This window comes from Elephantulus edwardii, unplaced genomic scaffold, assembly GCF_000299155.1.
Source record: "Elephantulus edwardii isolate Elephantulus edwardi_28Jun2011 unplaced genomic scaffold, EleEdw1.0 scaffold00012, whole genome shotgun sequence".
NCBI classification, from domain to species: Eukaryota; Metazoa; Chordata; class Mammalia; order Macroscelidea; family Macroscelididae; genus Elephantulus; species Elephantulus edwardii.
Genome location: NW_006399762.1, coordinates 26,596,985 through 26,618,427, shown reverse-complemented (window position 1 = coordinate 26,618,427; position 21,443 = coordinate 26,596,985). Strand labels below are relative to the sequence as shown.

At 42.1% G+C, this 21,443-nt stretch overlaps 1 protein-coding gene across 1 annotated transcript in view; it reads left to right on the top strand.

The window, feature by feature from the left end:
* Nucleotides 1-374: 374 nt before the first annotated feature.
* LOC102843731 (cytochrome P450 2U1-like) overlaps nucleotides 375-21,443 on the top strand; it is a 24,711-nt gene continuing 3,642 nt past the window's right edge. Inside the window, exons 1-3 of the mRNA XM_006881104.1 lie at nucleotides 375-879; nucleotides 17,094-17,729; nucleotides 19,835-19,996. Of these exons, the coding sequence (XP_006881166.1) occupies nucleotides 390-879; nucleotides 17,094-17,729; nucleotides 19,835-19,996 (1,288 nt within the window). The 5' untranslated portion in view covers nucleotides 375-389. The remainder of the gene's footprint in view (nucleotides 880-17,093; nucleotides 17,730-19,834; nucleotides 19,997-21,443) is intronic.

Genomic DNA, 21,443 nt, shown 5'->3' with positions numbered 1-21,443 from the left:
AAAAGTTTATGTTGCAAATCTCCCCATCTCTAGGGCAGACACTGCCAAGCAAAGCTCGGAGTAGAGGCATAACAGGAGAACTTTTGAAGCAACTTTTACTTTGCTCGCTCTCCAGGCCCGCTGTTATCTCCTGCCGGGTTGCAGACGCCTCTTAGCTTCCGCTCGGACAACGCTGATTGGAGGAGGCGGGGAGAGAGCGGTGGACTCAGCCAATCTGGGGCGCCGGTGCCGCTCTGCTCCCGGAGCCGACCTTGCCTGCGCGGTGATGGCTGTAGACGGCAGGGCGGGGGTTGACGTCTGCCCGCGCGTCTCGTAGTCAAGAGTCTGCTGGACTGGCTGGCACAAAACAGGGTTCTCCGCCTGCGGGTGAGGACGCCGGCCCACTGGCCATGGATTCCCCCGGGCTGCCGCAGCGCCCCACCGAGGAGCTTCCTTGGCCTGCTAGCTTTGTGCGCGCGCCCCTGGGGCTGCTGCGCCTGGACCCCACGGGCGGGTCACTGCTGCTGCTCGGCCTGGCCGCGCTGCTCGGCTGGAGCTGGCTGCGGCGGCACCGCGCGCAGGGCTCCCCGCCGGGGCCCACGCCTTGGCCGCTGGTGGGCAACTTGGGCTATGTGCTGCTACCACCTTTCCTCCAGCGGTGGAGCTGGCTGTATCGCCACTCCAAGGCCGCTGGGATGAAGCCCACAGCCCTGTGCCCGCAGGTGCTCCTAGCCCATCTGGCTCGCCAGTATGGCAACATCTTCAGCTTCTTCATCGGCCACTACCAGGTGGTGGTCCTCAACGACTTCCACAGCGTGCGCGAGGCGCTGGTGCAGCAGGCTGAGGTCTTCAGCGACCGCCCTCGGGTGCCGCTCATCTCCATCATAACCAAGGAGAAGGGTGAGAGGGGCCTCGGCCTCAGCAGGCGTGGGAGTCGCGGGCCGGGTGAAAGTGTGAGGCAGAGGATGGGGTGCCAGGTGCGCTGGGATGCGGTTCCAACCGCTGCTACTATAGGCAGGCGCGCGCCTTTCTGCCCACAGCTGCACCTAGTGTTGTTAGATCTAAGATCCCATCAAACAGCAATGCATTCATGACTCGTTCAGAGTGCTAGATCACAGGTAGGCAAACCGCTGGGGAGCCTAGATAGAAGTATAATGCAAAAGGCATGTAGTCCTTCAATAATATTTTCTCCATTCCAGAGCTTTGGCTTCCCTCTTCAAGCTATGGCACGGGGAGAAATTCTGGCCATTTTGGAAAGAGAGAGGGAACACTCTTTCACTTTTTGAGTTTATGAAAACTTCAGCCAAATAGTAGATAGACTTAAAAGAAATATTATCATCAGTGAATAATGTGCCCCTTTAAATATGATTACTTGGTTTGAGACTATAGTCAGCATTTTTACCTAAAAGCAAAATGAGAAGGCACAGAGGAGAAGGGAAGTAGAAATCTGTGGAAACAGAATGGAAATAATGAGAATATGCTGACACATTGTAAAAACCATAGCCACACAACAATTTGTATTATATTTGGGGTTGGGGGTGGGATTGGGGGAGGTGCGGGGGGGGATTGTGTACCAATGAGGGAGTTTTTCTTTTGCTTTTCAGGGAGAGGAGCAAAGGGGGGGGTGAGGTGGGGTGGGCGGGGAGAAGGGTGCAACAATAAATGAATGGAATTCCAAAATCTCTGTAGATGTTCATTGAAATGAAAATTAAATAAATTAAAATATTAAAAAAAGAAATTGTTAAAGAGCCACCCAATCTACTGTGTAAACATGCACCTAAAAGACAATAAAATATGGTTTTAAAACTAGTTTAAGGAGATCTTTTCATGTAAGATTAAAAGTCCAGAAAACAAAATCAGGAGCTTGGAAACTAACCTGTAGCTCACAGTCGAGTGGGTTTTCAGAGACAGGGAAGAGGTTGCTCTTTTTTTTTCCTTCCTCTCTAACAAAGATACTGGTGGATTCAAACCACTTGCCTTAGGGCTGGCAGTGCAACTCCTTACCACTGAGCCACCAGATTACCTAAGGAGCCCCATTTGCAAAGTCAAATCAGTGTGATTTCTGCTTGTGGGAATATGAATGAAGTAGTTCTGTATATTAGAAAACCCTTTACACTTTAGTTGACTCTTTTTTCCTCCTCCTCTAGTCCTTACTCTACTTTGCCCTTTCCCTGGCCTAGGTCCCAAATTTCTTCGTATGGGTCACCTTCTGTACAATCAGTTATCAGTTTGAATGTGTTTTCTTTTCCTTTCAAGGAGGTTAGCCTCCCTTGTTAGACTCACTAACTCTCATTGCGCAATGTACTTTTCTTTCATTGAACTTACCAAAATTGAGGTCACACATAAATTTGCAGTTTTTGGTTTGGATATGTCTCTACCACTATACTACTTTCTAGGACAGAGTCATTGTCTGCACTGCCTGACACATTGTAGAATGCAATAAATACTATCATAAATGAACTGCTACTTTGTCTTTCTGGAATGTACCATAAAGAGATCCAAACAAGTCTCTCTTGGAAGAAGGGCAACCAGGGTGCTCCCTGAGCGACAAGTATAGTGAAAATTAATCTCACATACTTTGGGCATGTTGTCGAAAGAAGAGATCATGCTAGGAAAGGTGGAGAGTCAGAGAAAGAGAGGAAGACCTTCAACAAGGTAGATTGACCCAGTGACTACCAGTGGGGTCAAGCACGTGGGAGATCCTGATGATGCCGCAAGACAGGGCAAGGTTCAGGGCTGTCAGTCATGGAGTCACTGGGAGCCAATCATAGGTTATTGGAGGGCACCTAACAACAATAATAATGCCAGAATTTTCCATCAGAATTTTAAGTCAGTAATAGGAAAATCTGCGGTCAAGAAACTCTCAAGAATGCTAAACAGCAATAATGTCAGTCTAGAGACTAAGGTGTGCTAGATCCAGGCCTGGTCTTTGCAGTTACTTGCTATGCATCAGAGAGCTGGACAGTGACAAAAGAGGATAAAAGAAGAATTTATGCCTTTGCTTTATGCTGAGAAGAGTATTGAACATACCATGGACTGCCCAGAGAACAAACAGGTCTATTCTGGAGACACAGTTAAACCAAGTTGCTCCTTGGCAACAAGGATTTTAAAGTTTTTTCTCACATACTTTGGACATGTCGTCAGGCAGGATCTGTTCTTGGACATGATGTTTGGAAGGGTGGAGGGACAGTGCAGGAGAAGAAGACAACAGCCCTGGAAGAGATGGATCCACACAGTAACTGGGGGAATGGGGATAGGTGTACAAGAGACATGAGATTGGCTTAGGATAGGGCAGTGTCCAGAGCTATGTTGCATAGGATTGCTATGAATCACAGGTGACTCGACAACACATAACAACAATAATCATACTTAATCATACTGGGGAATAAACATACTAACAGTTTGTAACCCAACCTCTATTATTTTTTTTTTAAATCTAGTCTCTTGGATGCCTGGAGCACTCTGTTGTGGTTTTTAAGATTGTATTTAGATGTTACCTCTTTTGAGAAAGAGTGCCCTGACATGCTTTCATTCTAGTCGGTCAGCAAGTCTTATTTGCTTGACAAGTATAAGAGTCCCTGAGTAATGCAAAGGTTAGAGGTTTGAGTCTTCCTAGAAGCACCTCAAAAGAAAGTTCTGGTAATCTACTTCTGGAAAATTGGTGGGGCCTGGTAACTACATATAAAGTGCTGCGTCTGTCCACCTCTCCTCAAATCCACTGCTAGCATTCTTATCCCAGCCTCCACCATTTCCCTGTACTTCAGAAGCCTCTTAACTAGCCTGCCTGTTTCCACTCAAATCCTTTATGTACACAGAAGCCAAAAGCAAAATAAATAAATAAAAATTAAAAAGAAATAAAAACCACTGCCCTCCACTTTAATTAATGGTGACCAAAGTAAATATTGTTGTGTGCCTTCGAGTCTGAACCAACTCATAGCTGACCCTCCAGCAGGTTTTCAGAGGCAAGTAAATCACACAGAAGGATGTTTATCTATCTCACTTGGAGTAGCTGGTAGATTTGAACCGAGTGCCTTTGGGATTGCAGTGCAGCTTCATGCCACAAGGTCACCAGATTCTATTTACCCAAAGTAAATAAAAATCCTTAAAATGATTCTTCAAACTTATGTCACTCCCTTGCTAAAACCAGTTGCCTCCAAACTCTGTACTTAACCTACCCTGCACTAAAGCAGCTAGCCCATTCCTGCTTTTCTGACTTTATATTTTTCTCCTCTCCTTAATTACTGTCCACTTCAATTTGATCTTCTGCCTTCTCAACACTTATTGCTTCCGAATTGGAACCAACTCATAGCTGACTTTTCCGTGAGTTTTCAGAGACTGTACATTGCACGGGAGAGGATTGCCGCCACTGGGGGATTTGAATCACCAGAGAGGTGCCACCTGGGGTTAGCAGCACAACTCTCCATGGACTGCACCACCACAGAGCTCCCGCTCCTATGTTGTTGTGTGTTGTCAATTCAGCTGTGACTCATAACAATCCTGTGAACAACAGGTCAGAACCTTGCCCGATTCCTGCACTAACCTCTCCATACTCGAAACTTATTCCTGCCAAGCTTCTGCCTTGGGCTATCATAGTTGTTTTCCCAGACTAAGTATTTACCTTATACCACTCCCCCCTCCCAACTGGAATGTTTCTCTTGTCAACCATGGTGACCCCATTGCACGGTAAAGAGCAGGAAAATTAGAAATCTAGAGATGTGTGCATGCATGTACCTATTGAGGCACTTAGCACATAACTGTGATTAGTGTTGTGTGTCTGTCTCGTAGATCTTTTGAAGATATGAATTAGAGATGTGTTTGTCAAAATACTACATGGTAGCTATGTCCTTTGATCAAAAATCTAATAAGGTAATCTTAGATTCTTCCTTTCTATAGGAAAAATTCTGTGGGTGGCACAAGTAGTGCTAATCTGTTAACCTACAGGTGGACAGTTTGAGCTCACGCAGCGGCACTGAAGAACTGTAGAATAATAAAGGTCTGACAATCTGCTTGTGTAAAAGTTGCAGCTGAGAAGATCCCGTGGAACAACTCAGCTCTGTAGCACCTGTAGTCACCACGGGTCAGAACTGACTCAACATCAGTGGATGCTGGGTTTTGTTTGTTCTTGCTTAAGGAAAGTATTCTGCAGCAAGTATTATGTAAAACCAAAGGTACTTCCTCTCTGGGGACTCAAATCCACCAGCAGCTCTGCAGGAGAAATATGGGCGATCGTTTTTGTACAATTTACAGCCTCTTGAAGTTCAACTATAAGTTTATTTGAGAACAGTGAGTCTAAGTGGCCTAATAGCCATCATCATGATAAATGGTGAAAAGATTGAAGTTGCCAATAATTTCATTTGAAACTACAATCAACACCAATGGTAGCAGCAGTCAAGAAGTCAAAAGATGCATTGAATTGGGAAAATCCAGGATGCTGAAGATCATAGATATCTTTTAAAGACTGAAGTGGATCCTGATTCAGTTACTTCCCGTGCATCTGAAAGTTGTGGCCAACACAGGCATTCAGAAGATGTGCACTGAAGGCCATTCATTGTGCCCACCTTCTTATTCCTGTCACTCAGGCACCAACTCTTGGGTCACATATTCTCGCTTGTGTTTCTTTCCTATCAACTCATCCACAAAAGTTCTTGAATCTCTGTTTCTAAGAAAGTTCCTCCACTCTCTTGCCTTACCTAAAATCCAGTCTTCTTGAAGAGAATTTGGCCTGTTTTGAAACATTTTCTTTGCCTGCTGGAGTACTTTATTTGCCCAAGATACCCTTAACATATCCTTACCCACAAATCTCAGGCAGATGCCCTATCTTTTAAAAAGTTTTCTTTTTCCCTTGTTGACACAGTTCTCTTTCTCTTCTTTTACATTGAAGTGTCATCATGCAGCAGTGAATTGAAATGGGTTTGTTTTTACCAAGGTCCTTACTGTAGGAATATTGAGAACAGGAACTATACCTTTGAAATTTAACTACTCACAGTATCTGACAAGAGTTCAGCAGTGGGCTCAAGTGTGTCAGAGGTGATGAAGATGACACAGGATAGGACTAGGTTCAGATCTGTTGTTCATAGGATTGCTTTGAGTTGTACCCAACTTGGTGGTACCAAAAAACAATGGTATCTGACACAAGAAGATGCTAAATAAATGTTGGAAAACTGACAGAGAAAAAAGCCTTTGCTACTTTTTGGAGTTAACAGCCAAAGATTGGAAGGCCAGTCGGAAGTAGGAGCTAACATCTTTCCCTTCTCTCTCTATAGCCACCAATAAATACTGTTGGTGCCGTTTAAAAACAAAATAAAACAAGCTTTTGCTAGATGAGATTTCTTTGCTAATGTTAGATGATACTGGATGAAAGCAGAGAATACCAGAAGAGTGTTTATTTGTGTTTTGACTGACTATGCATAGGCATTTAACTGTGTGGATCATAATAAATTATGGCTAACTTTGAGAAGAATGGGAATCCCAGAACACTTGATTGTGCTCGTAAAGAATCTATTCCTAGACCAAGAAGCTGTTGTCTGAACCAAACATCAGGAATGGTGTATGTCAGGGTTGTATCATTTCTCCGTTATCTATTCAATCTGTATGCCGAGCAAATGATTCATGAAGCTGGACTCTATGTAGAAGAATGTGCCATCAGGCTTGGAGGAAGACTCATCAGCAGTCTGCCTTATGCAGATGACACAACTTTGCTTGCTGAAAGTGAGGAGGATATGAAATGCCTGCTGCAGAAGATCAAGGACTAAAGCCTTCAGTGTGGATTGCATCTCACAATCAAAAAAACCAAAGTCTTCACTATAGAACCAACAATAAACACTATGATAGTTGGAGAAGGGATTGAAGCTACCAAAGATTTTATCTTGCTTGGATCAACAGTCAACACCCTTGGTACCAGCCGTCAGGAAATCAGGAGACAGATTGAATTGGGAAAATCTACTATCAGAGACCTCTCCAAAGTGCTGAAGAGCAATGATGTCAGTTTGAAGACTAAGATGCAATGATGTCACTTTGAAGACTAAGGTGCACTTGATTCAGGCTCTGCACCTGCTATGCATTGGAGAGCTGGATACTGAAAATGGATGGTAGAGGAATAATCAATGTCTTTGAGTTGTGGTTTGGAAAAGAGTACTGCATATCCCATGAACTGCCAAAAGATCAAACAGGAAAAAAAAAATCTTTAAAAGTGCAGCTAGAGTGCTGCTTGGAAGCAAATATAGCAAAGCTTCCTCTTTAATACTTTGTATATGCAACTAGATGAAACTACATATAGGGACATCATGGTTGGAAATATTGAGCATCAACAAAGGATGGATTGACACGGTGACTTCAGTAATGGGCTTTAGTGTGTCAGAGAAGGACAGGATGGCATAGTATAGAGCCAAGTTCAGGTTGGCTGTTCATAGGGTCACTATGTATCATACTTGACTCGATGGCACCTTACAATAATAAGATGAGACTATTTCTAGACTGTAAACTATAAATATGTATAGAGGTGGTAAATAGATGAAACAGACTGAAGATTGTTGTTATGTGCCGTTGAGTTGCTTGTGACTCATAGCGACCTTATGTACAATAGCCCTAAACTCTGTTCTGTCCTGTGCCAATCACACTGTCTCAAATACACCCATCCTGATTACCCCAGTCACTGAATCAATCCACCTCATAGAGGGCCTTCCCCTCCTGCACTGTCCCTACACCCTCCCAAGCATGATGTCCCTCTCCAAGGACTGGTCCCTCCTTACAACATGTCCAAAGTATGTTAGATGAAGCCTCAGTATCCTTGCTTCCAAGGAACCGCCCAGTTTAACCCTTTCCAGGATGAATCTGTTTGTTTTCCAAGCAGTCCATGGTACCCTCAATACTCTTCTTCAGCACCACAGCTCAAAAGCATCAATTCTTCTATCATCCTTAGTCATTGTCCAACTCTCTGATGCATAACAAGTGATAGCAAAGACCATGCCCTGTTCCTAACCAAAGGAAAACTGCCAATAAACTAGGATGTAGGGCAAAACAGAAATGTCACGTAGGGTATCTTAAATGATGAAAAGGTGAGGGAAAAAATGGGATCACTTTCACAGATAAAAAGGCTATTTCTAGATCCGTCTTGAAGTGTAATATTGTGAGTGACAGGATAATATCCATACATATACAAGGAAGACCTATTAATACCACCATCATTCAAATTTATGTACCCATAACCAAAGCCAAACAAGAGGAAACAGATGATTTCTATCAACTGTTGCAGTCAGAAGATGCATTAATAATAACGAGTGACTGGAATGGGAAAGTTGGGAACCAGGAGGAAGGATCAGTAGCCGGAAAATATAGACTTGGTGGAAGAAATGAGGCTGGGGATAGAATGATAGAATTCTGAACAAGCAATGATAAATAGTGAAAGTGTAATTAAGTTAGTGTAAAACCTAAAGCAATATGAGTTCAGGAAACAAGCCCACTGCCATCACATTCTTACTCATAGAATGTGATTTGAACCCATAGTGTTCTTATGGCAGACTAGAACTGCTACAGATGTCCAGCATTGTAAATTTGGTGGAAGACTGCCTCATGTTTCTTCTGTGGTGTGTTTGAATTGCCAACATTTTTATTAGGAGCTGAAAGCCTTTACTGTAATGCCACCAGGTCTCCTTTGTGTGACAGATCATACCGGTCTAAACATAAAGGAAACCACACACTCAGCCTCCTGAGACTCGACAGCAAAAGGCTTGGTCCTGGTGAAAGGCAGGAAGAGTGGTGACCAAACTGCGATTGCCTAGGAAATAGCTTATGAGGCTTTTCTTAAACAGAGAAAAAGTTCTGGTTTCTGGAATGAATAAAGAAAGAAATTTCTATTCCTCGTTTTGTCATACAGCAAATCAGAAGGCCTTTTAACAGGAGCATTTTCCCCCCTTCCATGTTGAAATGAGGTACCTGCAACCCTGCACCAGTGTGGGTGAAGATAAAAAGTGAATAAGCTTGGCAGCTGCTATTTCAGAATGGGGAAAACTTGGGGGTAAAGGCAGTTTGCTTTGTAATAGCTTAGAAGGACTCAGGAAGTGGATATACCATCTCTCATGGGACACAGGATTAAGCCAATCTGGGGTTTTGTTTCAAGTGCATGTAAAGTAGAGGTAGACTGGTTCTTTGTCAAAACCTCACTTTTGTAGAAAATGAAAGGTTCTGGAGAGTCTTGGGTTTTAATGATCTCCAAGGTAAGAATGTGTTTGTACCATACAAGATCAAAGGTTGCCTCTAGATGGAGGCAGAACTTTTGAAAAGACAGGACTCTTGATGGGATTTATTAGTAGTAGTACTAGTGTACATTAGACAAAGAACAAACAGCAAATCAGGCTGCCAGCACAAGAAAGAAAGACATTGGTCTGTCTTGTCTAGGAGCATAGCAGAAAATCCGTTATACTTCTCTGCTGCAGCCACTGTACTCTGCCATTTTAGTGCGGAAGAACCCATACAGCACATGGTTTGTTGATGGTGTTCGCTTGAACTCCATTTACAAACACTGAAATTTGAATTGTATGTAATTTTCACGTGTCACATGTTACTCATTTTCCCTCTTTAATTTCCTTTTAGCCATTTTTAATGTAAAAACTCTTCTCACCTTGGGTAATTAAGAAATGGGGCAATAACGTATGTTTGACCTCTGGACTGTAGTTTTCTGACAACTGAACCAGACTCTAAGTATACATGTTAAAACTGTAAGTGTGAGAATTTACCATTCCTCTCAACCTAAGAAAAGGTAAGAGAAAAATGCGTATAAAGGTCCAGAAGAGATAGGAAAGAGAGAAGGGAGGGAGATGGGAAAGAAACACAGAAGGGACAAGGAGAAAGTACAAAATAAGATGTTAAAAATAAATTTGTAATCATATTAAATACAAATAGACTAAACTTATTGCTTAAAAGGGAGATTATCAGAATGAATTTTTTTAAACTTCAATTTTATGTTATTTTTCAAGAGATAGGCTTCAAACATAAGGGTACAGAATAGTTTAAATTGGAAGAAAGGAAAGGTAATTTCTTAGAGAATTATTTTTTAAAAAGCAATTGTATACTATTGAAGGACTTTCTTTTCTTTTTTCTCTCTTCGGAGGGGGAAGCGAGCTGGTGGGGAGGGGTGGGAAGGGAGAAAATTGCGGCAATGAATGAATAGAAATCCAAAACCTCTGTAAAAAAAATTAATAAAAAAAAATCCCTAAAAAAAGCTATCTATAAAATATACTATATTTCTAAAGCTATATACAAAATGTTGACTATGCAAAAGCATTTGACTGTGTTTTTGACAATAAACTGTGGCTAACTCTGAGAAGAAAAGGAATCCCAGAACACTTGATCCTGCTTCTGTAAAACCTATACTTGGATGGACCAGAAGGCATTTGTCAGAACTGAGCAAGGGAACACTGCATGGTTCAAAATTGGGAAGAGCATATGCCAGGGATGTGTCCTATCTCAATACATTTTCAATCTACATGCAGAACAGATTATCCGGGACGCTGGACTCTCTGAGGAGAAATGTGTCATCAGGATTGGAGGAAGACTCATAAACAATATGCATTATGCAGATGACACAACCCTGCTTGCTGAGACGGAGGAAGACCTAAAGTGCTTGCTGCAGAAGGTCAGGATTGCATCTTTTAATATATATAGATTGAAGCTCAACATTGAGAAAACAAAGATTCTCACCACTGGGCAGATTAGTGGCATCGGGATGGATGGTGAAGACATTGAGATTGATAACATCTTCAGTTTGCTTGGCTCTATAGTCAACATTCTTGGCACCAGCATCCAGGTAATTAAAACATGTTGGCAAAATCTGCTGTCAGAAACCTCTCCAAAGTAATGAAGAACAATGATGTCAGTCTGGAGACTACGGTGTGCCTGATACAGGCCATGGTCTTTGCAATCACTAGCTATGCATGAGAGAGCTGTCCAATGACTACGGATGGTAAAAGGTGAATTGATGCCTTTGAGCTGTAGTGTTGGAGAAGAGTGTTGAATATACCATGGACTGCTAAGAGAATGAACAGGTTCGTTCTGGAGAGGGTTAAACCAGGCTGCTCCTTAGAAGGAAGGATTCTGAAGCCTCATCTGACATACATTGGACATGTTGCAAGGAGAGACCAGTCCTTGGACGTCATGCATGGGAGGGTAGACGGACAGCACAAGAGAGGAAGACACTCAGTGAGATGGATTGATTTAGTAACTAGGGTAATGGGGGTAGGTGTGTCAGAGACAATAAGATTGGCACAGGATAGGGCAGGGTTTAGGGTTGTTGTAGACAGGGTCACTATGAGTCGCAGGCGACTTGACGACACATAGCAGCAACAACATATACAAATGTACTTTACATCTAACTTCATTGTTAGGTGTAAGAAAAGGCATTATAAAATATCCTTCCTCTTTATTTTTTAATGAAGAAGATATAATTCTAAATTTGAATATACATAACATAGAAAGATAGAGATTTATATTTATCAGCATGCAGCAAGAATGGACATAAATATAAGAAATTGACAGATCCATTGTGAAAGCTGTGTGAACAGTGAGGCAGCAACATCTGACCTCCTCTAGTTTCACAAGGAGGGAAAAACTCATTAACAGCCTAATGTGTCAGACATGTCCCCAAGTTTCTCAATCCAGAACCCTCTACGAACTACTCTGGTACCAACCATCCTTCCCACAGGATTCACTACTATTACTATTCCATGATTCATTGTAATAATCACTCACAACTCAAAAGTTAATAGAGTTTATCTGACAAAACAAACCAAACTCAAACTTTGAGCTGAATTGGACCCAGCTCATAGCAAACCCTCCAGTGGATTTTTAGGGCTATCAATTGCCCAGTTAGCGATTGCTCCTCTCTCTCTCAAGGTGGTGAACTTGAACTGCCATAGAAGTCTGGCCTTTGGGTTAGGAGTTTAACTCCTTAAGGATGGTGCATTTTGATACAGTGGTGAATGCAACACAGTGAACTATTGCTATTTTAAGGCATGGCTTTGTCATTCTCACCACATGAGTAGGACCTAGCAAATGTGAGGTGTTTGTGGTTTACCAAAGGAATTGGATAGTTTGATAATAATGTAAATAAGATAAATGGCACCTTTCAGGTAAGACTATGCAAATGAAATGTGTAGAATGCTAATGTGGGGATTGATCAGTTTTGTCATCCAACCAGAGACCAGACTTAACTTGAGTCATAACAAAGACAGAAACCTAGAGTTAAGCAACAATCAAAAAGGAAGAGCCAGGGAAATTAGAACTGAGACACAAACAGAGATTTTTACACCAATGTGCATATTACTGTTATTCACCATCACAAGACTGTGGAAACAGCCCAGATGTCCAACCACAATTGAATGGATTGAGAAACTGTGGTCCATTCACATAATGGAATACTATGTAACACTCAGATGAACTGATTTTGAAAAACACTACATAACTTGGGTGAGACTGGAGAGCATTGTTTTGAGTGAACTAACTCAGTCTCATAAGGGCAAATACTGCATAAGAGTATTATTGTAAAAATACAAGAATAACTAATAAAATATGTATGGGGATCCATGTGGGGAAGAGGTGGGAGCAGAAGGGTGAGGAATGGGTTGGGGCAAAATCACAGGTTTGCACAATTTGGTGGGTAGAGAGAGGGGATAAAGAAAATGTGAAAGATCTGGGGAGATATTACCCTTAAAAAACATAGAAACAGCCCAGATGTCCAACAAATTAATGGATTGAGATATTAAAGCACATTCACACAATGGAATACGACCCAGCACGTAGGAGTAAAGGGTGTCGAGATCATTATATTGGATGCACTAGTTCAGTCCCACAAGGACAAATATTGTGTAAAACTTTTATTGTAGAATGAGTATAAGTACCCAAGGGAGGTGGGGCGGGGCGTGAGGTGGAAGCAGAGGGATGAGGATGTGCAGGGGGAGAGAGTATTAATCATGGGGTTGTGGAATTTGATGAGTGGGAGGGTGAGGAGAAATTGGAAGAGTCTGTTCTCTAAATCAATGTATTAAAATTTTGTAAATAAACTAGTATTTAAAAAAACCCCAAACAAAACAGGGTAAAACTGTACTGCAATCCTGAAGACACGCAGTTCAAATCCACCAGCTGCTCTGTGGGAGAAAGATGAGCAGTCTCCTCCCATTTGATTAATTCCTTCTGAAAACCCGCTGGAGGGTCAGCTCTGAGTTGGTTCCAACTCGATGGTAAACAGCAACAATGGTAGGCAGAGTCCAGTGGTGATTAGTTTATAAAACATAATAAATGGGAATGATTGTATGAAGCACAATGTGTGTGAACTTTGTAAGCAAACCAATATAAAATAAAAATTTTAATTGTGTGTCATTTTACCTTGATTCCCCTGGTGAAATCTAACTGCCAAAGAGGCAATACGTTTGAATTAGCAGTACACCTCCCAGACTATTCTCCCCCCAGAACCTATAGCTCTCTTGAGGTAGTTTAGAGACAAATTGCTGTACTTGTTAGGTGCTGTCAAGTCACCTGTGATTCATAGCGACCCTGTGTACACCAGCTCTGAAGCCTGCTCTGTTCTGCCCTTCCCAAGCATTGTTGTTGTTGTTGTTGTTGTTGTGTGCCATCGAGTCCCTTGCGACTCATAGTGACCCTATGTGCAACGTTCCTAAACTCTGCTCTGCCCTGTGCCAATCGCACCATCTCTGATACACCCATCCCTATTATCCCAGTCACTGAATCAATCCACCTCATAGGGGGCCTTCCCCTTCTGCACTGTCCCTCCACACTACCAAGCATGATGTCCCTCTCCAAGGACCTGTCCCTCCTTGCAACATGTCCAAAGTATGTTAGACGGAGCCTCAGAATCCTTGCCTCCAAGGAGCAGCCCGGTTTGACCCTTTCCAGGATGAATCTGTTTGTTTTCCTAACAGTCCAAAGTACTCTCAATACTCCAGCACCACAGCTCAAAGGCATCAATTCTCCTTCTATCCTCCTTAGTCTTTGTCCAACTCTCTGATGCATAACAGGTGATAGCAAAGACCATGGCCTGTATCAGACGCACCTTAGTCTCCAGAGAGACACCATTGCTCTTCAGTACTTTGGAGAGGTCCCTAACAGCAGACTTTCCTGGGAATATGTCTTCTCATTTCCTGGCTACTGGTGCTGAGAGTGTTGACTGTAGAGCCAAGCAGACTGAAGCTGTGAACAATCTCAGTCTCTTCACCATCCATCCTGATGCAGATTGAGATCCCAAGCATTATACCCTCCAAAAACTGGTCCTGTCTGACCACATGCTCAGAGTATGTGAGACAGAGCTTCAAAATCCTCGCCTCGAAAGAGAAACTTGGTTTAACCCTCTCCAAGAAGAGCTATTTGCTTTCTTGGCAGTCTGTGGTATGTTCAAGACTCTTCTCCAGCACCGCAATTCAAAGACATCTATTCTTCTTTTCTCATCCTTAATCATTGTCCAGCTCTCTGATCAGGCACACCTTAGTCTCTAGACTGAAATCATAGCTTCTCAGTACTCTGGAGAGGTCCCTGACAGACAGCATATTTTTCCCAAAGCAGTTAATCTTTTGATTTTCTGACTGCTGGTGCCAAGACTGTTGATTGTAGACCTGAGCAAGCTGTAATTGTTAGCACCCTCAATCTCTTCTCCATTTATCGTGGTGCTGTCAGTTGGCCCAATGGTGAGAATCCTTCTCTTCTTGATGTTGAGCTTCAATCCGTTCTGTAGACTATAGTGTTTGACCTTCTGCAGCAGGTGCTTCAGGTCCTCCTCAGTTTCAGCAAGTAAGGTTGAGTCATGTGAATGGAAAAAGATTTCTTAAGATATACAGCACAAATTATAAGAAGATTGATAAATGCCATTAACTTTACATTTACAACTTCTGAATGAATGAGTATATTTTTATGGACTCTGTTTTGAAACCATAGTGGCATAAAATATTGACAGTTTAAATCCACCAGCATTTCCATAGAAAAAGGTGAGGCCATCTGCTCCCATCAAGGTTTACAGCCTCAGAAACCCAAAGATGAGTCACTGTGAGTCAGAATTGACTCAGCAACAGTGGGCTTAGGTTTTATTTTTGTCTCCTTTGGAGAGCAATTTGCCAATGCCTAGCAATGTTGAAGATAGTACATATTTTATGATTCAGTCATCTAATTTAGCAATGCCATTAAAATTCTGAGGGAAAAACTATCCATTGCACAACAATTGGTCTGTGTGTACCCAGAGCAACAAACAACGGCGAGTCAGTATCAGGAAGAGAATCTGAAATATGTGGCTAATAGTATGTATGTCTCCTTTGCCATGGAACTAGAAGAAATGGTCGGTGCCTTGCTACTGTTAAATGTTTAACATTTTGATGCAAGAGTGTATGAAAAAAATCCTGATCAAAGGGGTTGAGGGGAGACATTGAAACGAGAATGTAAAATTCTCATGGACTCCAGACTTTCTGGATGAATGGGAGATAGATGAACCTCTGTTCAAAAAGAGCAGAAAATGGGACATGGGGGCACAAGGCCATGAGCATCTCTCTGAAAGGATCAGAGGGAGTGAAAATAGCATAGTCCTTCACCACCACAAAGCAGAAATCAGACAAAGAGCCCATAGCCCAGCCCCACTGTCCCACTAGAGCCACACCAACAGCAAGAGGTTCATTTATTCATTGTTGACACATAGACTTTACTCACAGTTGTGGTACAGAGATTGAGATTTTATTAGGCAAGTAATATATAGAGTGAAGGAGGCAAGGAATATCACCGAGTTTAAGTCCAAGTTTTAGCACAACAATCCCAAGGCACAATTCCTCAATTAGTCCAGGCTCCGGTTTCAGTTCAGCAGTCAGCTTTTCCTTCCATCATCTGGTAAGAACAGCCCAACCTTTAACTTTTGTGGCCTCATAACTCCTCTGGTTATACCTCACCACAATTTCTCCACAGCAATGCCACAGTCTCCCACCACCATCACCAGAGTGTTGCCAACAGGATCTCACTCTGGTCTTGCTCTCAGCGGGGTCTTGCTCCAGTCTCAAGTCTTGCTTGCGAGTGTGGGAAGCACACACTCTCTTTTCTTAGTGTCACAGTTGTTGATGATTTTCAAGACCATATGTCTGCAGTTAAGGTAGCTGGAGGCCAGAGGGGGCTAACTAATGGCTAGAAATACCAACTTTTAAGCTAACACTGCACTCTAGAACTAATGCCAAGATAATCATTAAGCCTTAGCCAAAATATCCCCTTAAGTCTTCTCAAAAGAAATAATTTAACTAGTAAAAAAAGGTCTTCTTGACCATTATACTCTTTTAAGATCTGTCTATGTGGTATCAAATTGACAACAGCAACTTGAAAAATTCGATAGAAACTTTAGAGGGCAGTGAATATATGTTAACGTGGAAAGATCCACTGAGGAAAGGAGAGTAAGAATGTTTGTACAGCTAAAAGAATGTGATCAGTGTCACCTACTTAAACATGTAGACATGGTCATATAAATAAGCTGTAAAAAAATTCTTAGAATAAATACATGTTACATTTCCAGGCATGCACAATCTTAAGTAATTTACCTCCTGTGCATCTCTTCTCAGATAACTTCTAGAGTATGTATTTCAGCAAAGTGAGGGAATAAAGCAATAAAAGGGGAAACAGGGTCTGACAAAGAAAACAAAGTTTCAACACGAGTAAAATTCCTAAATTCTGACAAGTGCAAGTTACAAGACAATACCTGCAGAGTAGTCTTACAAAACAAACAGCATCAGTTTGAGCAGAAAAGTGTAACTTTCCAGAGTAGAAAATGGAACTTATAGATTCTTTGACACAGTTGACCATTTGAGTATTGTGAGGCATTTGTAGAGTAATACAATTTATGAGAATCTTTAGCCATAGTATGCTCTTTCTTTGCTTTCTGTTTTATTTCCAGAACCCCAATGCCTGGAACATGGTATTGTTAAGAAATATTAATTGAATAGATCATGTCTTTTAAAGGCGTTCTTTATCTGTGACCCCATCTATGAATTTCACACAAATAGCTTGAGAAATCCAGAATACACCCTGTGTAGATTCTGTTCCAAATTATCAAGTATTGCTTTTTCTTACCTTCCATTCTTGCTGTCCTTTTGCAGGGATTGTATTTGCACCTTATGGTCCAGTCTGGAAACAACAGAGGAAGTTCTCTCATTCAACTCTTCGTCATTTTGGCTTGGGAAAGCTGAGCTTGGAACCCAAGATTATTGAAGAGTTCAAATATGTGAAAGAGGAAATGCAGAAGCATGGAGAAAACCCCTTTAGCCCTTTCCCCATTGTCCACAATGCCATCTCCAACATCATTTGCTCCATGTGTTTTTCCCAGCGTTTTGACTACACCAACAGTGAGTTTAAGAAGATGCTTCATTTTATGTCACGAGGGTTAGAAATCTGTCTGAACAACCAAGTTCTCCTAATAAACATATGCTCTTGGCTTTATTACCTTCCCTTTGGACCATTTAAGGAATTAAGGCAAATTGAAAAAGATATGACCATTTTTCTTAAAAAAATCATCAAAGAGCATCGAGAGTCTCTGGATGTAGAGAACCCTCAGGACTTCATAGACATGTACCTTCTCCACATGGAAGAAGAAAAGAAAATCAATAGTAACAGTAGTTTTAATGAAGATTACTTGCTTTATACTATTGGGGATCTCTTCATTGCTGGGACTGATACCACAACTAACTCTATACTTTGGTGCCTTCTGTATATGTCATTGCACCCTGATGTTCAAGGTAAAAATGTTTCCTTCTTTTAAGATAAAGCCACAATTAGGATCAACAACATCATTGATTCTGGTCTGCTAGCACTAAGCACTATCTTCAGGCTTGAAAGTAAAATGGAAATACTTGCATCTCACAGAGAGTTGAAAGACCTTTTTTTTAAAACAGTGAGACTGATGTGATAACTTGTTTGCCTTGCTTTAAATATCTCCAGGTCTGGTTCTGAAATTTGTGGCAGAGAAAGATCTTTAGAGAAGGACAAGATTTTCAGAGCTGAATGAATCGTCTGAATTCATGCACCTTTTTTTAAAATGGAGAACAAAAGTCCAAAGAAGTTTTGTGACTCTCACAGGGTCACATAACTAGTTCCACTAGTCAACACCAATATTGTTGTTGTTAAGTGCCTTCGAATCATAGATAACTCATAGCGATGCTATGAACAAAAGACCTGAACATTTGTTTAACTTTCGTCATTTCTCCAAGTTCATAGGGTTTCCAGAAAGGCAAGCTATTTCAAAAGTGAATGCCACTCCTGCTTCCAAGCTTTTTTAAGTCGGGGAGCTCCAGCAAACACTGTCCACCATGGGTAACCATTATCACGTTTGATGCATCAGTGTCACAGCATTCAGCATCACAGCAACCACAAGTTACTTCTGTACAGCAAGTGGACAGACCAGTGTTAGACCACTTAGAAGAATGTTTGACAAAAAAAACAATTAAAACCAGACCTGAATGCCACAGATTAAAATCACCCACCTTTGATTTGGTAGCATAACTTCCTATCCACCAGGCCCACAGAGCCCTCTCTATGTTGGTGGTGGTGGTACATGCATGGAGTCATAGACAACTCAAAGTGACCACAAGTGAATGTAATTTATGTGGATGAATGGAGGGAGGGGTGCTATATTAATTTTCAATTGCTTCTGTAAGGAGTGATCACACATTTAGTGGCAAGAACTTAGGATCTTACAGTTCAATCATTTAGAAATTTGACACATACTAGGCTACATCAAGATGTTGGCAAGACTGCATTCCTTTCTGAAGGCTGTAGAGAAAAATCCATTTCCTTCTGGTGTCCACCTTGTTGAGGTCACTCACAGTCTTTGCCTCATGTCTTTTCCCCTCAACCTTTAAAGGCATCTGTCTTTATCTCTTAGTCTTACCTCTCCATTCTTCTGTAATCACATCTCTTTCTGACTTTGAACTACACTGGGAGCAATTTTCTGATTTCACATACCTATGTGATTAACCTGAGCCCACCAAGATACTCCAGGGTAAGCTCCACATTGCATGGTCTTTAATTTACACCTGCAAAGAAAGTCTCTCTTGCCAGGTAAGAGGATTAAGGTGTGTAAACCTTTGGGAAGTCATTATCCTGCCTGCCCTAGATAGGATTTGCCTACTTGCATTACTTACCTCTTTCTGAATAGCAGATTATTTCCAAATTTCATCATTTAAAAAGAATTGTTATTACTGTAACACATTATAGGTACACTGCAATATCTTTTATAATCTACACTAAAAAATGGCATGTCGGGGAGCTCTGGTGGCCTAGTGGCAAGAAGCTGCACTACAATCCCAGAGGCGCACGGTTCGAATCCACCAGATGCTCTGCCGGGGAAGGAAGGACAATCTCCTCCTGTACCAGTCAGATCGGATTTGACGGTACACACAAATAATAAAATTTTAAAAAAAATGGCATGTCATCGCTTCTGCCTTATTCTGTTAGTTACTCCAGTACACAGTGAGGAGGGACTAAAACAAAGATTCAATACCAAAAGCCAAGATTCTTTGGGGGCTACGTGAGCTACCACACCTACAACAGTCTGCATGCGGGGTCAGTAAACAGTCACATGAGAGATTATAGTCCAGGGTGCTCTAGCCTGAGAATGCCTTCTTTGTCTACCTCTTCTAATCTGCATACAGAGTCAATGTCACTTGCTCTCTGGGGCTAGCTGTCTGTAGGTGAGGTCTCTGATTAATGTTTTGCTCCACCGAGGCTCAATCAAACATGCTATGAACTTAGCATTGCTGTGTGAGTGGTGATCAGAAGGGTGCATAGGAAGACAGTCTCACCTCTCTTCTGCTTTTGTCTTCTTCTTTCCCTTCCTGTATAGAAAAGGTTCATGAAGAAATAAAAAAAGTCATTGGTCTCAACCGAGCCCCTTCCCTCACTGACAAGGTCCAGATGCCCTACACAGAGGCCACCATCATGGAGGTGCAGAGGCTGACCATGGTGGTACCACTCTCCATTCCTCACATGACTTCAGAGAAAACAGGCAAGTCCAGGTTCCTCCTCCTCTGAATGCCTTTGAGGGAAGGCCAGCCCCCTTATTCAGGGAAGTTCAAGAGAGCTGTGTTTAGTTGTCAAATGTCAGAGAAACTGATGGACAGCTGAGAGAAAGAATGTTTCAGCCCTCTAGTGTTCATGATTAGTCTACTGGTCTTTCTGCACCCCTTTCTTATAATTAGCTCACCATCTACTTCATGGGAGAAGGTCGGGAAGTCTCCTCCCGTGCAATTAACTGCCTCTGAAGACTTGCTGGAGGATCAGCTATGGGTTATTTCTGACTCAAACGCAAGAGAGTAACAACACTCTTAACATACAATTCAGATTGGTGATGTGGGCAGAAGTAACTCCAAAATTGACAAAAGTCTAATCTGTTTGGGGGACAGAAGAGCTGCTCTAAATATGAAATTAAAGATTTTTAGCTAGAAATTTTACTACTACAATTTTTAGAAATCTGTATTATAAAATGTTATGTAACTAGAATTTTGTCATATAATAAGTTGTTGTGGTTTGTGTTGGTGTTATGTGCTGTCAAGTTTCCTGCGACCCTATGTGCTGCAGCTCTGAAGCCTGCCTTGTCTTGAGCCAGTCTGACTAATTCCAACACACCAACCCCCATTGTCCCAGTTACTGTGTCAGTCCCTCTCATCCAGGGTCTTCATCTCCTGCGCTGTCCTCCCACTCTTCCAGTCATGTGTCCTTCTCCAAGGGCCAGCCTTTCCTGGCCATGTGTCCAAAGTGTGTGAGACGGAGCTTCAAAATCCTCGCCTCCAGGGAGTAACTTGGTTTCACCCTCTCCAAGAAAAGCATTTTGTTTTCTTTGCAGTCCATGGTATTTTCAAGACTCTTCTTCAGCACCACAATTTGAAGGCATTGATTCTTTTTCTGTCATCCTTAGTCATTCTCCAGCTTTCGGATGTACAGCAAGTAATTGTGAAGACCATGGCCTGGATTAGGTGCACCTTAGTCACTAGACTGATGTTAATTGCTTTTCACTACGCTGGAGAGGTCCCTGACAGCAGATTTTCCCAGAGCAATTCGTCTTCGATTTACTGACTGCTGGTGTTAAGAGTGTTGATTGTGGAGCTGAGCAAGCTGTAATTGTTTTGTTTTGTTTTGTTTTTTCTATTTTTGTGTGAGTGTACCGTCAAATCCGATCTGACTGGTACAGGAGGAGATTGTCCCTCCTTCCCCGGCAGAGCATCTGGTGGATTCGAACCGTGAGCCTCTGGCAAGCTGTAATTGTTAACAACACCAATCTCTTCTCCATCTATGATGGTGCTTCCAATTGCATAAATATTGACAGAGTGTCAAGGACTGCAGCCTCCAATATGGATTGAGGCTCAATGTCAAGAAGACAAAGATTCTCACCACTGGACCAATTGAATTGGCAGCATCAGGATGGATGGTGAGGAGCTTGAGATTGTTCACAGCTT